The sequence below is a fragment of the Tursiops truncatus genome, chromosome 15, assembly GCF_011762595.2.
Source record: "Tursiops truncatus isolate mTurTru1 chromosome 15, mTurTru1.mat.Y, whole genome shotgun sequence".
Lineage (NCBI taxonomy): Eukaryota > Metazoa > Chordata > Mammalia > Artiodactyla > Delphinidae > Tursiops > Tursiops truncatus.
The window spans coordinates 7,143,741-7,159,870 of NC_047048.1; the positions used below are offsets into that span (position 1 = coordinate 7,143,741).

Genomic DNA, 16,130 nt, shown 5'->3' on the forward strand with positions numbered 1-16,130 from the left:
GGTTGGATCTCCTGCCTCCATGTGGCCTCTCCTCCCTCTCCTGCTATATTCCCATGACCAAGGTCAATTCTGTCCTGAACTTCCTGTTTTCCTGTGCTCCCCAGGCACTTGTGACAATGGTGGCACCTGGATGCAGAGCCAGTGCTCCTGCCCCAGCACTTTCTCTGGCCCCCGCTGTGAGTTTGCTGCGGGACAAATAGATGTGGGTGAGTTGCTCTCTGCACTTTCTCTCGGGAGGTGCCACTGACTCTAATGGGCCCAATCATTTTGCTGAATCCCTTCATCCTTGCTTTCTGCCTCATGCTCTCCCCTACCCCATACCATGCCTAATCTCCACCCTCACCTCCAGGAGGTCGCTGGGACCACTTTCTTTCCTGGGACCTCCTCCCAGTCTGGGCTGCTTCGAGTTGTATTAGGTTCTAATTTCTGCTGTAACAAATTACCACAAACTTAGCAGATGAACATTGCAAATTTATTATTGTACAATTCTGTACATTAGAAGTCTGACATGAGTCTCGCAGGGCTAAAATCAAGGTGTTGGCAGGGCTGGGTTCTTTCTGGAGGCCCTAGGAGAGAATCCATCTCTTTGCCCTTTCCAGGTTCACAAGTGGCCCACATTCCTTGTCTCAAGGCCCCCTCGCTCCATCTTCAATGACAACAGCTTTGCATCTCTGTGCCTGTTTTCCATACTCACATCTTCCTCTGACTGATTCTGACTTCTGCCTCCCTCTTCCACTGCTAAGGACCCTTGTGATAATACTCGGACCACCCAGATAGTCCACATTAATTTTCCCATAATGAGGTCAGCTGGTTAGTACCCTTAAATCCATCTGCCACTTTGATTCCTCCATGCCATATAGCATAAGATATTCCCAGGTTCTGGGGATTAGACATAGGCATCTTTGGGGGCCATTATTCTGCTTCCCATTGGGGCAGACGTGGGAGAGACTACAGGCCTGACTGCTGGACATCCTGACTTTCAGTGTTTCTCACATCTCAGGACAACTCATTCCAGAATTCCTGCCTCTCTCCCTCCTGCTGTTCAGTCAGTTCTCAGGGAACATGGAGAGGGGCCACGGGATTAGCCTCTGGGTCAGGGTGGTGGTGGTGATATCAGACAGGAGTGGATGGTGAAGTGACCAGAGCAGGGAATGTTGTGTGCAGACAAAGTGGACGCTGAAGTGGGCATGGAGGTTTCTGTCGACCAGAAGTTCTCCCCGGACCTCAATGACAACACTTCTAAGGCCTATAGGGATTTCACGGACACCTTCCGGGATCAGGTGAGGGGGAAGGGGAGGGAACTCAAAGGTCTGCCCCTGGAGTTGAGCTTGGGTCCCTGCGTACCCTCTGGTCTGGATGTTCAGATGTGAGCCCAGGATCCTTGGCATTTCAGATGAAGAAGGTCTACCAAAATGTGAAGGGGTTCAAGGAGGTGGTGATCCTTTCTCTGAGGTAGGAGACCCTTCTGGCACTGTGGAGACAGTGTCAAGTGGTGGTGGGGATGAACTAAGAAGTGCTGGAGAAGACATCCCTTGCTTTTGGAATCGTCAGATGTCATAAAGAGAGGGATGGAGTGAGGATGCAAACGAAGCACTCTGTAGAGGGTATTTTTCAGTCATTTTCTGGAGTCATTTCTCTGTAGGAGGGATGTCACCCCTACTCTCAAAGCATGTTGGAAGGTGAATGATTCAGTGGGACAAACAGGGAGGCGGTGCATGAGGGATGGTGCCTGGTATCTGGTCTATAGCTGGTCTCTCTCTAGTTGGCACCTGGTCTGCTGGATGGGTCAGCAAGAGGGAGGCAGAGAGCCCAGGAGGGCCTGGTTTGATTATGGCTTGAGGCAATGCCAAGAGAATGTCAATCATTCCTTGTCCCACCTACTCAGGCTGATAAAGGCAGAGGTGCTGGACATAATGTGTCTGGAATCCCAGCTCAATGCTCACTTGCTGCCAACACCCGTATAGTTGTGGTTGGTCTGGAAGTGCCCTTCTACGGACCTATGATGGCCTGGGCCTGGGCACCTTTTAAGGCTCCCTGCCCCCTTGCCCCCCCTCAGGAATGGCAGCATTGTTGTGGACTACCTGGTCCAGCTGGAGTTACCCTTCAGCCTCCAGCTGGAGAGCGAGTATGAGAATGTGAAAGTGGCCCTGAAGGAGGAGCTCCAGACTTTCAGCCAGAATAGCAGCTGCGGGAAGGACCAGGGTGAGCAGAAGCTGGGGGCCTCGGGCTGCAGGGAGGGGCCAGGGTCACAGCCACCATCCCAGCCTGCTCCACAGGGTGAGCAGAAGCTGGGGGCCTTGGGCTGCAGGGAGGGGCCAGGGTCACAGCCACCGTCCCAGCCTGCTCCACAGGGTGAACAGAAGCTGGGGGCCTCAGGCTGCAGGGAGGGGCCAGGGTCACAGCCACCATCCCAGCCTGCTCCACAGGGTGAACAGAAGCTGGGGGCCTTGGGCTGCAGGGAGGGGCCAGGGTCACAGCCACCGTCCCAGCCTGCTCCACAGGGTGAGCAGAAGCTGGGGGCCTTGGGCTGCAGGGAGGGGCCAGGGTCACAGCCACCATCCCAGCCTGCTCCAGCGCAGACAGGGTCCTTCTGGGGTCAGGTGCCAGCCCTGTGGTACCTCTGGCAGGTTGGGAGAAGAGACACAGGTCCCCAGCCAACTGGGTCAAGGATGGGGCTAAGGAGGGGCTCACCAGAACCTGAGTGCTGTGGAAGAGACAGTTCTGCTCAAGGTTTCCAGGGTGGCTGAGGACCCCTGACTATTCAGGGGACATGAGGGAGTCCAAAGGGGTCTTCCCTTGTTGCCCATTCACACCTCCTCCATACTGACGGAGCCCTCTCTGCCCCTCCCTGTGCCTCCCCCCAATTCCACCTGTGCCTCTGTGTCTCCCCCACCCGCCCCCAGTCTTGTGTTTTAAGCCTGATTCCATCAAGGTGAACAACAACACCAGGACGGAGCTGTCCCAGGAAGGTGAGAGGTTGGGCAAAGGGCTAAGTGGCTCCAAGAGGCCATGACCCCTCCCACAAGGGACATCTGTCCACTGAAATTCCCTAGGGAGGATGGGGAGACCTTCTGGGGAGGCAAGTGATATGGACCCGGCAGTGCTGCCTGCCTGGCCCTTGTTAGTAGCTTCCACCTGAGGACCAGCAGAGAAGGTGAGGAGAGGGTGAGGGGCCTGCCCTTCCCTCATCTAATCCCAAGGTCTACCCCTCGACACCCCACCCTCGGAAATGTAGTCCTTCTCATCCATTTTCAGAGTCATTTCATAGCCTGGCCCCAGAGTAGAGTGGATGAAGTCTTTGCCTCTGCAACCCTCTTCCTATCCCCCAGCCATCTGTCGCCACGCTGCTGCCGTGGGCTACGAGGATTTCTACTTCCCCTTGGTGAAGGAGAACAAGCTCCTCTGTGTCACCAAATGCACGGCGGGCGTGGACGGCGCCATCGACTGTCATCAGGGCCAGTGCGTTCTGCAGAGGAACGGTCCTTATTGCCGGTGAGGCCCCGCCCACAGCCAGCTGAGCCAATCACCCGACCCCGCTCAGCCGGCGCCGCCAGAGGCCCCGCCCCCTGGCCCCCGGGTCACCCACCTGCTAGTACCTGCGTGGTCCAGGGGCACTAGCGGACCAAGCCCAGGAGGTGGTGAGGGCGTGTGACCTGTGACACGCTCCCCGCAGCTGCTTCTCCACGGACACGCACTGGTTCTTGGGCTCGCGCTGCGAGGTGACCATCTCCTGGAAGGCGCTTGTCGGAGGCCTGGCGGGGACCGCGGCGCTGCTGCTGCTGCTGCTGCTGGGGGCGCTGAGCGTCTTCGTCGCGCGCTCGTGGAGGAGGCGCGGCCAAGGCGGAGGCCTGTGAGTGCGCTGGAGGTGGAGGGCTGAGGGCCGCAAAGGGGTCCCAGACCGGGCGGCCCTGCCCTGACGATGCAGCGCCCGCCTGGCAGGTCCTGGGACGACAGGAAGTGGTTCGAGACCTGTGATGAGAACACCGTGAAGACTTTTTCTAACTTGGGCTTCGAGAATGACAGAACAGGTGAGTCCTGTCTCCTGGGGAAGGGAGACGGGGGCTTCCCTGGGTACCATTTTGGCCTGGGCAGGACAGGAGGACCTCTCTTGCCCAAGACAGGCATATACCTCTTGCCCCAGAGTTTGCTTCGTGGCTTCCGCGCCCCCTTCTAAGGCCCAGGTCGTGCACAGGCCGTCCCCGCAGGACAGGCGCAGGGGCACAGGAGCCCCCTTGGCCCTGCCTTCCTGACGTTTCCTTCCCTCCTCTTTGCTCCCCACATCTTCCCTCTCCCCACCACCGACCCCCCCCCCCCGCCCGTTCTCTTTTCTCTCTATTTAAAGATGAAAACTTCTATGTGGCCTTGGAGAACGTGGACACTAATATGACGGTGAGGGGGCAAGGTGGGGTGGCGGTAAGGAGTGCTCCCAGGTCCAGTTCCCGATGCCCCCCTTCTCAGGACAGGGGCCGGGCAGGGACAAGGAGGCGGTGACCTTCTAGCCCGCCTCTGCTGGGTGGCTTCCTCTTCTCACTGCCTGTCTCACAAATTCTGTGGCAGCTGCACTTCCACAAACCTGAGGTGAACGTGACCTCTCTGTGAGCTCCACACTGCCTTCTCCACGCTGCCGCGGACAGTGCAGGGAACCATCTGCACTGCCTCTGAAGAGATGGCTGTGAACTCCTGCGGCTCAGTCTCCTGGTTTCCTTGGGCAGCACCAGACTCCCCCCTGACCCCTATCCTTCTCCCAAACTTGTGTGAAACCCACCTGGAGACCCAGTTCAAATCCAGGCTCTTCCACTCTGGGACCTTGGGCAAGTCAGTCACTTCTCTGAACCTCGGTTTTGTCACCTGTAAAATGAGTGTTGCCGGGCTTCCCTGGTGGCACAGGGGTTGAGAGTCTGCCTGCCGATGCAGCGGACATGGGTTCGTGCCCCGGTCCGGGAGGATCCCACATGCCGCGGAGCGGCTGGGCCCGTGAGCCATGACCGCTGAGCCTGCGCGTCCGGAGCCTGTGCTCCGCAAGGGGAGAGGCCCGCGTACCGCAAAAAAAAAAAAAAAAAAAAAGAGTGTGGCCCACTCGTCCTAATACCTTGTGGGATTATTGTGAAAACCAGATGTGCTTGGTCAGACCTCTGTCCCAGCGCACCTTCCTGTGTCGGCCCTCATGCTTATATGGCTTCTCTGAGATCCCCAGTCCCCATGTCCTTCCCCAGGGCTCAGGCCTCCATTTCTCCTTTTCCTGGGGCATCCCTACTGCCGGGTCCTCACCCTGTACATGCAAGCAGCCTGCAGCCCGCCCCATCCTCCTACCCTCTCCTTATATAACTCCCCTTGCACCCCTTGCCCCCATCCCTTAAACTTTCTCCCCTCTGAACCCACTTCTTAAGTCACTTCTCCCCCACAGCCCAGTGCCCAGCCCTGCATCTCCCCCAGTTTCCGTACTTTCCCCTTCCCCATCCCTGTACCCTCAGCCCTAAATACCCCCCTGCCCCCCGCATCTCAGTGCCCCAGTCCTAAATCCTCCCTCCTCTTCTCCCCCCATCCCTAGCTAGGTACAGATGCCCTCTGCATCTTAGGACCCCCAGGTGGTGCTCCCTAGGCCAGGTCCCCCATTATGAGGCTCCATTCTTCCTGTTACCCCCAGGTCCCTGAGGATGAGAGGAAGTGGGGTCCTGAGGTGGGAGAGCTCCTCCAGCACCTCCTCCTCATTCCCCTAACTCTCCCTCCCCTCCCTCAGTGCTTCCCCCCATTCCTACCCCCTTCCCCACCCCTTCCTCCCTTCCTCTCCCTGGTCTCACCCCCATCCCTGCAATAACCTCTGGAGACAGAAGCCCCCAACCTCCTTTGCAGGAAGACCTCACTCACCTGGGGACAGAAAGTCTGCAAGTCTCCCGTTCTCCCAACTGAACATAATATAGCATTTATTGTAAAAGAAACTGCTCTGTGTCTTTCTCTTTCTCACACTCTGGTGCTTCCACTCGGTTGAGGAACAAGGATGTCAGGAGATGTAGGAGGGCCTGGGAGCGCAGGTTTCTCCCAGCAAGGAATGAAGGGTTCCGTGGGCAGCTCTCAGGGACCATGACTGTCCTCAAAGGGAACGTCGAGATCGGAGGACCCATTTTCTCAGGGAATGGGTGGGAGCAGGTGGTGGGAGCCTGTTGGGTTTGTCATCTGTGCCCCTTGAGGTTAAGAGCTTACGGCTGAGTCAGGGAGGTGGGTGACTCCAGCTGAGCCAGCTGTCATTGGTGCTGTTAGGTGAGCCAGGCATCCCCAAAGACCTTGAGACTGCAAACCTGGGTGGCAGAGACACTCACGCCAGGGCCTGCCACGCCGGGGGCTGGGGCCCTCTTGTTTCCACTTCTGTGGGCAGCAGCAGGCTGTCGGACTGAGCTGAGGGTGGTCAGGGCTGGCAGAACGAGGTTCTCCAGGTGGGGGTGTCGGAACGACCCCCGGGACCTTTGTCCAGGACAGGAGAGAGACTGACAGTGGCCAGTGTGCGGGTAGAGACCAGGACCATAAAGCCTCAGGTGCGAGTGGAAGTCCCACCCAGGAGAAGCGCTGGTGGGCAGAGGGGGCCCGGGGGAAGGCACTGCCCTTCTTCAGAAGGGGCCAGCTCGAAGTGGGTGATGAGGAAGGAAGACCCGAAGGGGGGCCTCTTGGGAGTAAGGGCGGAGGGTCCTTCACTTGGCCTGGTCCCTCTGGCAGCTCCTTCTAGGGTTCTGTTGACCCTCCCTCCATAGTCACCGTCTCCCTGGGTTTCTTGGCCCTCGCATCTTGGCAACCATCACGCACTCACGCCTCTGCTGCCTGTCCCTTCCTCCTGCCCTGCCCCTCCCATGACTCTGGCTTCCACACTATAGAGATCCCGCAGAGGGAGGTTCAGGTCTCTTAGAGAGGAGGAGGGTTGACCGGCTGCCCTTTGGCCAACTCCCCGTGTCACCCACCAACCCCATCGTCTCACCTCCACCCGGGGCCAGGCAGTGTCCTTCCTGAGGCAAAGGTCTCTGGGCTCCTTTATATGGTTGACCCCTCCCTGGGAGGCACTCGTTTCTTGGTTTCTTCTGATGTGCGAAGATCCTACACCCAGGGCCTCACTCTCAGGGAGATGCTGGCGACCTGGATCCTGTCAATGGCTCTCTGGCTCTGGGCGTCCGACGTTGCCACATCCACGACATCAGGTGAGTGAGATACAGCCCGAGCCCCGCGGTGGTCCCGGTGTGTGCTGGCCTCAGGCAGGGCTGCAGGTGGCTAGCCTCCCTTCTTCCTTCCCTCCCTCGCTTTTCAGGGGAGGGGGCTGCCCAAGGGCTGGACACCCAGGCCATGACCTCATCCCGCCTTTGGAAGCTAAAGGGGTCACCCCGGAGACCTGCGGGTGAGGAGGAAGGGGCCTGGACTGTGCTGTGCTGTTGAGAGTTTGCACCAAGTCCCACCCCGGGGCTGAGTGGGAGCTGGAATCCACCCATTCTGTTCTCCAGGCTTCCCCCTGGGAAAACAGGGGGCCCTGCCTGCCCTCATCCTGGGGTCTGCCCCAGCCTAAGGGTCGGCCCTTTCCAAACCTCACAGAGACACTGCACAGGCTGCCAGCCCTGGCCAGGGAGGGCAGGAGTCCACGGGGTGTCCAGCAGCTTCCCTCCTTGCCTGGGGAGAGCCTCAGGGGTGCCAGGGACAGCCCCTCTGGTTAGAAATGGCTGAAAGGCTGAGGGAGAGACAGACTGTGGTCCGTGTTAAACCTTTTCACGGCCGTTTGTCTGGGAAGAGACTGGTTACAAGCTGATTCCCATGGGTTCCCTCATGCGGAACAGACTTTCTGGTTCCCCCGAGACAGGGAAGTGCCCCTGGGAAGGGGTGGGCAGGGCAGATGCTGGGGTGAGGGGCATTGGGGGAGTGAGCCCAAGGTGCCAGGTGAAAGAGACATGTCTTGAGTTGAAGGACATGCATGGTGTGTGATGAGCGGTGGCAAGGGGGTGGGTGGGTGGGAGGGTGGGAGCTGCGGCCGGGGGCCTTGGAGGTCTTCAGGGCGGCTGTGAGAGAAGCCACGCAGGAACTTAGGCCCCTAGGGGCCACCTCAGCTGACCATGCCTTAATGTACTTCTTCCTCCCCTACCAAGACATGTTGGGGGCAGCAGCACTGGCTGGGAGAAGCCAAGGGGAGAGGAGCCAGGACTTGGGGTGTGAACTTCGTGGCTTTAGGGACATTATGAAAATATGTTAATTAAAGACATTTTAGCCTTAAGCTAATACACAGAGAAAAGGAAGCTATGGAAGGGGGTCAACCTTAGGAGGGGTCCTCCCATCCCTGCTCCCCAGGCAGATGCTGAGGAGGGGGATGGTGGGGATGACGATGACAGTGATGAAGGACCCAGAAATCAGCAAGGGTATTGCCTCTGTTTCTCCCGCCATGCCTTCGAGACAGCCACCCACACAAAGTATTGCAAGGTGCTCATAATCGCATGGAAAAGACCATGTTGAGTCCGTTAGAACGCCAAGGAGTCAAAAGCATCTGTCTTGATAAAGGCACGGAGCCATCGGGAGTGGGGAGCTCAGGCGAGGAGGGCCATTCCGGGGGCACCAGGCCTGATGACACCCCAGGCCCCCCAGCCCCTACTCGCAGAAGGCTCTGCTATTCACAAAGCCATTTCAGAGCATGTAGCCTGTATGACTCATCAGGAAAATTAGGAAAGGAAAGGAAGGCAGACAGGAAAGAGAGACTCAGAGAGGGTGAGTGACTTACCTGGGACCAGCATGACCCATGATTATATGATAATTAGCAGGACCTCACCCATATGATACTAGGTTTGTGCTGCCCTGACCCCGCACTGGAGGCCCTCCGCCCTCTGCAATACCTCCATCCCACTGCGTGCATTCTGGGTCCTCTTCAGAAGTCAGATCAGAGACCGCTGGTGGCATATGTGGTTTTCTTTGTTTCTCATCTGCTCCCTGCTCTTGGTACCCCAGTTCACCAAGAGGACTGATGAAGTCTTGGACAACTGAACAGTGGGGAGAAGGAATGGCAGCCTGAGAAAGTAGAAAAACGCTGCAGGGCTGTGCAGGGGAGTCGAGGTGTAGGAATGTCCCAAAGGTGAGGGGCATGTGCCCGGTGGGGAAAGCAGGTTGGTGAGGGAATACCTTTGGGTAACAGGAGCATCAAAACCAGGTGGAGGCTTTTAGACACCAGAGGACCTCCAAGGACAGAGCAGGGGTGGGTCACCCCTGCCAGGACAGGTGCAAAGAGGGACGTTGGGAGCCATCCTGGCATGAGGCCATGGGGGTCCAGCTGGGAACCCAAGTTCCTTGGAAATAGAGAGGAAGGTCCCTCTTGATGATGGGCACCAAGATAGATGGTTCTAGAACCTGTGTGACTGGGGAGCAGGAGATTCTTTTTGGTGGTTGACAAAGGGCTCCAGGCAGGCCTGTTGAGCTTGGGCTGAGCATGGGATTTCTGGAGGGAGCTTTCCTAGAGGCCTGGGACTCAGGAAGGAGGATAAAGAGAGGGACATGGTCTAGAACTCTCCATTCTCCATGTGCTGCAAGGGCCGCAAAGACCACACAACACCAGGGATCAACTTGAGGATTGGAGTCTGTGTCCTGTTTTGTGTACATGAAGCTCCAGAGTGTTCCTAGGAAGGGTGGGGGAGGAGCTGCTCAGGATGGCAGCAGGGAACCTCAAGGGGTCAGAGTTCTGGAGTCTAGAAAGGTGAAAGTGGAAGTGGAAACGTCCGGTGTATAAAAGTGTGCTGGGGCTTCCCTGGTGGCGCAGTGGTTGAGAATCTGCCTGCTAATGCAGGGGACACGGGTTCGAGCCCTGGTCTGGGAAGATCCCACATGCCGCAGAGCAACTAGGCCCGTGAGCCACAACTACTGAGCCTGCGTGTCTGGAGCCTGTGCTCCGCTACAAGAGAGGCCGCGATAGCGAGAGGCCTGCGCACCGCGATGAAGAGTGGCCCCCGCTCGCCACAGCTAGAGAAAGCCCTCGCACAGAAAAGAAGACCCATGACAGCCAAATAAATAAACAAATGTGGGGTTTAAAAAAAAAAAAAAAGTGTGGTGAAGGTCACAACAGACTTGTTCACAGTAGACAAAGGGGCAACCTTTGAAGCGTAGGTGACATAAATTTAGAGCAATTAAAAGGCAGTAGTTGTATTTTTTTGTTTTTGATATTATGGATAAAGCCACTACAGGTCTTGTACACATTTTTGGATGGACACGTGCACTCATTTCTCTTGGATTTATAATTGGAAGTAGAATCACTGAGTCATGGGGGGGGTTTACGTTTAGTGTTTTACGCAGAGTAATAAACTTACCCATTCAGCAAACACAGGAGACCTGGCTCTGCCCAGGCAGGTACTCTGAACCAGGTAGGATGAATAAGCCAGTTTATAGTCTTGTTTATTAGAGAGAAACACGGGAACGGGGCAGAAAGAACCACAACCCGGGGCTGCTGCTGAGGCTCCGAGAGGGGCCCCGGTGGAGGAGGGTGAAGAGGGTACCACTCAGAGGCTGTCCGCCTGGGCTGATCTGGGAGCCTGTAGGGAGAGGTGACACTGGAGTTTGCTGGCTGACGGGGAGTCCGGGGAGGGAGTCGTAATAGATGCTCAAAGCCTTTAGACAATTTCAGAACCGACAAAGCCATACGTAGCTATGGACAGAACTGGAGTAGTGACAAACAGATTCCCTGGGTACAACACATCAGGAAGCCACGCCTCCCGCTGTCTGGGTATGACACTAATGATCAGAACTGCTGGTGTTCACTGAGGGCCTACTGTATGCTAGACAGTGTTCTAACTGATAGCTCAGTTAAATTTCCCAGCGACCCTGGGAAGAAGCACTGTTACTGATTTCTGTTTTACATGGGGAAACTGAGGCATGGAGATGTTAACTAACTAGTTCAAGGCTTCCCATCTATCAGGTGGAGGAGCCAGGATGGGAACCCACGCTGTCAGGCTCCAGAGCCCACATTCTTTACCACATGCTCTAACTGGGGGTGTCCGTGTGTGTTAGTTTCCTGAGGCTGCTACAACAAATTACGATAGACTTTGTGCTTCAAACAACAGAAATTTATTCTCTCATAGCTATGGAGGCCAGAAATCCGAAACAAGGTATCATCAGGGCCTGGTCCCTCCAGAGGCTCTCATTGTCCCTTCCAGCTTCTGGTGGTTCTTGGCGTTCCTTGGCTGTGTGGCATCACTCCAACCTCTGCATCTGTCTTCTCATAGCCTGCTTCCCTGTTTGTGTCAAACCCCCCTTGCCTTTCTCTTATAAGGACACCAGTCATTGGATTTAGAGCCCACCCTAAATCCAGGATGATCTGATCTTGAGATCCTTAACTTAATTACATCTGCAAAGACCTTATTTCCAAATAAGGTCACCCTCAAGGGTATATGGGGATTAGGACTTGGACATATCTTTTGGGGGGACATAATTCAACCCACTCTACCATGCTTCTACAGCAATCAGAGCAACAGCCCTCAGGGAGGCAGTGGGCAGGGGCAGCGGCAGGTGGCCCTGGCTGCTGGTGCTAGGAAGCCGGGAAGCCCATTCATTCGCCACAGGTGTGTGCAGGGCAGGGGGTGGGGGGCGGAGGCAAGGTGGCCCCGGCCTTGTCTCACCCCTAAGGCGACTCTGCCAGGTGGGAATGACCTTCCAGAAAAGGAGACAGGCCCAAGTCACTGAGGTTGTGTGTGGCAGGGCTGAAAGTACACCCAGGACTGAGTGACACAGCCTAGTGGCCCCCACATGGCTTCTTTTGTAGGATATTCTAGAACAGTGGTCCCCAACCTTTTTGGCACCAGGGACGGGTTTTGTGGAAGACAATTTTTCCATGGACAGGAGGTGGGGAACGGGGGGTTGGTTCAGGCGGTAATGCAAGCAATGGGGAGCGACGGGGAGCGGCAGATGAAGTTTCGCTCGCCTGCCCGCGGCTTACCTTCTGCTGTGTGGCCCGGTTCCTAACAGGCTGCGGACTGGTGCCCGTCCACGGCCCGGGGGTTGGGGACCCCTGTTCTAGAATGAGAAGGGTGGTGAAGGCAGGCATCATTCATCCCCATTTTCCGGGGGAAATGGAAGTTCAGAGAGGTTAACTGCACAAGATCCCGTAGCTGGGTAGCACCTGCCCTCACAGGTGTGCCCCCCGCTCCACACCCCACCCTTCAGGGCTGCTCCCATGGACCCCGCTGAGCCACCACAAGCAGAAATGTGTTTTGGAGGTGGTAGGAGGGGACCGTCTTATATCGAGATGGCGATCTTCAGACTTGTCCCAAGGTGTTCTCGAGGGCTTTTTCCCAAGAATGCCACCAAGTGAAAAACTTGCTTGGCAAACCAGCTGCCTAACTCAAATGATTATCTTTTAAAGAAAGAAGCGATAAGAACTGTACACAGGACAAGAAAGTAAAATTTTACTTGTTTGGTAGGAGAGCTGGTGTCTTGGATGGCTAGTGCAACACAGACATTAGATCATTTTTGTTAAAGCATTTTGATCACAAAGGTGTGGGGAATCCCAGCTTGGGAATTATTAGTGATTTTGCATGAGTTCTCCAAGGTACTGGGCACACCTAAGTTTTAATTTTTACAGCATATGCATTTATTATGTTTAGACATTATATCGTGAATGCCTATTTATGGTAGAACATTTAGAAAATATAGACAAACAAAAGGAGGAAAATCTCTCTTAAGCTTACCACTCAGATGAACGTTGCTAACATTTTGGTCTTTTTCTGAATAGGTACGTAGATTTATTCTAGGGGCAGTTTCTGTTTCAGTGGCTGATTAATATTCTATTTTATGGAATACCCTAGTCCTCTAACTGGTCTCCTATTCTTTTATTCTTGGACAGGTTTTCCCCAATCTTTCATAGATAATGATGCAATAAACCTTCTCGTAAAACATTTTTTAAAAAAATCTGCATCAGATTACTTTACTTGAGGGTCAGTAACTAGAAGTGGAATCATTAAAATGGTATGACTCTGCCACGATCCCTGATGCACATTTTCAAAATTATCCTTTAGAAATATGACACTAAGCTAACGTCCATCAGCATCTTATTCCCCAACCAATACCAGCTACGTTACTTAACATCACAGAGGGGGGTGCGATGTGATACGCTTACCAGTGAAGTTGACCATCTTCTTCTCATAGGCTCATTGGCCATGTACATTGTTTCTGTGGAGAATGTCTGTGTTTTTCCTTTGCTCAGCTTCCTGGTGGAACATCTTCTGACCCTGGAGGTTGACTTTGGGAAGGAGTTTGCTCAACTTCTCTGACGCATCCTTTGGGGATGACGTGACCACCGGAATCTCAGGCCGGGAAGGTTCTGAAGCTCTTCACAGGGCACAGTCTAGGGTGCCTTTTTCTTGTCCCTCCCAGAAATGAGTGAAAGCCTTGGGCATGGACGGGGCTGCTGCCGGGGAGGTGGGGGATACGGCAGAGCCCTTATCTTTTTTTTTTTTTTTTTTTTGTGGTACGCGGGCCTCTCACTGTTGTGGCCTCTCCCGTTGCGGAGCACAGGCTCCGGACGCGCAGGCTCGGCGGCCATGGCTCACGGGCCTAGCCGCTCCGCGGCATGTGGGATCTTCCCGGACCGGGGCACGAACCCGTGTCCCCTGCATCAGCAGGTGGACTCTCAACCACTGCGCAACCAGGGAAGCCCCAGAGCCTTTATCTTGAGGGTCTCAGTTAGATAGTGAGCAGGAAAGAACAGCACCAGGGAGGAGAAGGGTGGTTAGGAGGCAGTGGTGTCTTAGGACCTGAAGGAGATGAGAAATTCCAGGAGGAAGGTCAGCCTGGTGAAAAGGACAGGGATTTGGGCACTCGAGCTGGTCGGCAACTATAGCGAAGACATGGGTGGCAGTAAAAGGGAGTAAATGGTGTGAATTCAGGAATAAAGACCAAAGACAGCCTGTCCAGAGGCCATGCCAACGAGTGTCCTGGCCTTCACTGGGGCCCCCGGCGTCCCACTATGTAACTGCCGTGGGCTCATCAGTCAATCTCCATGCCTCTGCCCTCACTGCCCTTCACTCCAGGGCTCTGCTCCCAAGGCACAGCTGTGATCATGGCCTTTTGCTGGATGTTCTCCACTGCTGCTGAGTCAAGTCCAGAGCTGGCTTCACACCCACCTTGCCAGCCTTCCTTCTGCCCCCTCTGGTCTCTCAGTATTTAGCTCCGCCCCAAACATGTACTCTGAGCTTCCACACATGCTGTTCCCCCTGCCTGAAAGGTTTTCTTTGCTCTTCGCCACTCGAGAAACCCTTTTCTTGTGCTAAAAGTAAAACCTACCTTCAGATTGTGCTTGAATTCTACCTTCCAGCTGGGTGAACTCGGAAAATATTTAACCCTTAGACCCTCAATTCAGGTGTGAAACAGGAATATTCATGTCTACCTCCCAGGGTTACATTAAATAACTAAGAAGAAGTGTCAGGTAGACGTTCCAGTATTCATTCTCTCCTTTACTCAAGACGTGCTCATGCAGCAGCCTCTCTGGTTCAGGCTGAACGGGGCAGAAATGTTCTCTATGTCTCAGAGAGGGGCAGAGGGAATTACATACACAGTCATTGAGTTACAGTTGTGATATGGCTACACAGGAATTTGATAGGCCGCCAATAAATGTCACCTCTCCCCACCCCTATTTATTCTTTGTGACTCAGTTAGGGACACGATCATAAATTGCCTTTATATGCTTTCTCATTGTTTGACTTTCTCAGCAAAAATAGTCTACTTTTATAACTTAAAAAGTCCAGTAAAATTTGTAATGCCTAAGTCCACAAAACCCCTTCTTTTTAAAGAAGAAGGGAAAAAGACAGCTTCGATATTACTTTCTTTTCAAAGCCTTCTGAGAAAGGCAGAAGGGTGGTTCCCTCCCTCTCCCACCCTGTTGACTCCCACTGTCCCTTCAAATGGGCCTTGACTGCCCCCGAATTGCACTGGGGGGCCAGGACACCCCGTGAGGGGTAGGGGCTCATTTGTCCGCCAGCCTGGGTTTACTCTGAGCCCTGCTACCCTCTGCTTTGGGTTGACCAGAGGCCCCATGTGTGCTCTCTCTCTCTCTCTCTCTCTCTCTCTCTCTCTCTCTCTCTCTCTCTGAGCCTCTTCATACCCGAGCCCCAGGGAGGCCCCACCTCCACCCTTGGCAGCCTCTCAGCTCAGCCGCTTCTCTTCCCCATGCTGAATTAGGCAAAACCTAACTCCGTAGGCAGGAGAATTGGGCAAAACAAACATATCTACTGACTTAAAAACAACCAAGCAATCTTGTCAATTTTTTACATTGCTTTAGAATTCCACAAATCATAGGCATTATGCCACCTTTGACCCGAACTGCCTTAATCAACGATTTGATATCACTCTTCCCCCAACGTTCTTTTTCTTTTTAAAATTTTTTTTTATCTGCCTGCTCCTGGTCTTAGTTGCGGCACGCGGGATCTAGTTCCCTGACCAGGGATCGAACCTGGGACCCCTGCATTGGGACCATGGAGTCTTAGTCACTGGACCACCAGGGAAGTCTCTCCCTTAATGTTCTGATGGTAGCTCTGCAAAGCCAACGATCCAGAACTGTTGGTGTGAATGACATATCTTCGCTAATTGTCCACTACCCTGGCCTCCAGTCCTGGTCCAGCTCCTGGCCTCTCCCTGTGACTGTCTGCCTCTTTTAGGACCCTGTGAAAATGGGAGCGTCTGGGAGGGCGGAGGGTGCCACTGCCTTGACGGCCTCCACAGTCCTCTCTGCCAGGGGCCAAAGTCCACCTTCCTTAGAGGTGAGAAAGATGCAGCCCCAGGGCATCTTTGCAGAGGAGTGGGGGACCGACAGGAGGGACAGGCGGTCGCATGCCCTGCCCTCTCAAGGAGGTTTCTATACACCATCCTGTGGAATCCCTAATAATCCCTAGATTTATGGCACGATTGCCACAAAGATTCTATCCATATTCCATCTTATTCGTCTTATAGGCAGGGTGAAGAGGAGCCAGAGATTATAGTCCCAACTTCCATAGGAAAATAGAGTCTCACATGTGCAGTCACATGTTCTTAGTGGCACAGAGAACACAGAAGAAGCCCTCCAGTCCCAGGGTGCAAGCCCAGCTCCCATTATCAGAGAGCTGCAGCCCATCGAGTGGGCTGTGGGACCAGGGTGGAGGAAGAGCTCATCT

The 16,130-nt window shown here is 54.7% G+C and overlaps 2 protein-coding genes across 2 annotated transcripts in view; both read left to right on the top strand.

The window, feature by feature from the left end:
• LOC117308183 (mucin-12) overlaps positions 1-16,130 on the top strand; it is a 65,426-nt gene that overhangs the window by 35,975 nt on the left and 13,321 nt on the right. The window lies entirely within an intron of this gene.
• Positions 17-5,915, top strand: LOC101338127 (mucin-3A). Its single transcript, XM_033840254.2, has 10 exons — positions 17-206; positions 1,165-1,280; positions 1,394-1,452; positions 2,057-2,202; positions 2,904-2,969; positions 3,330-3,492; positions 3,674-3,850; positions 3,940-4,028; positions 4,343-4,389; positions 4,558-5,915. Exons 1-10 carry the CDS (start codon positions 20-22, stop codon positions 4,597-4,599), a joined length of 1,092 nt encoding a protein of 363 aa, XP_033696145.2. The 5' UTR covers positions 17-19; the 3' UTR covers positions 4,600-5,915.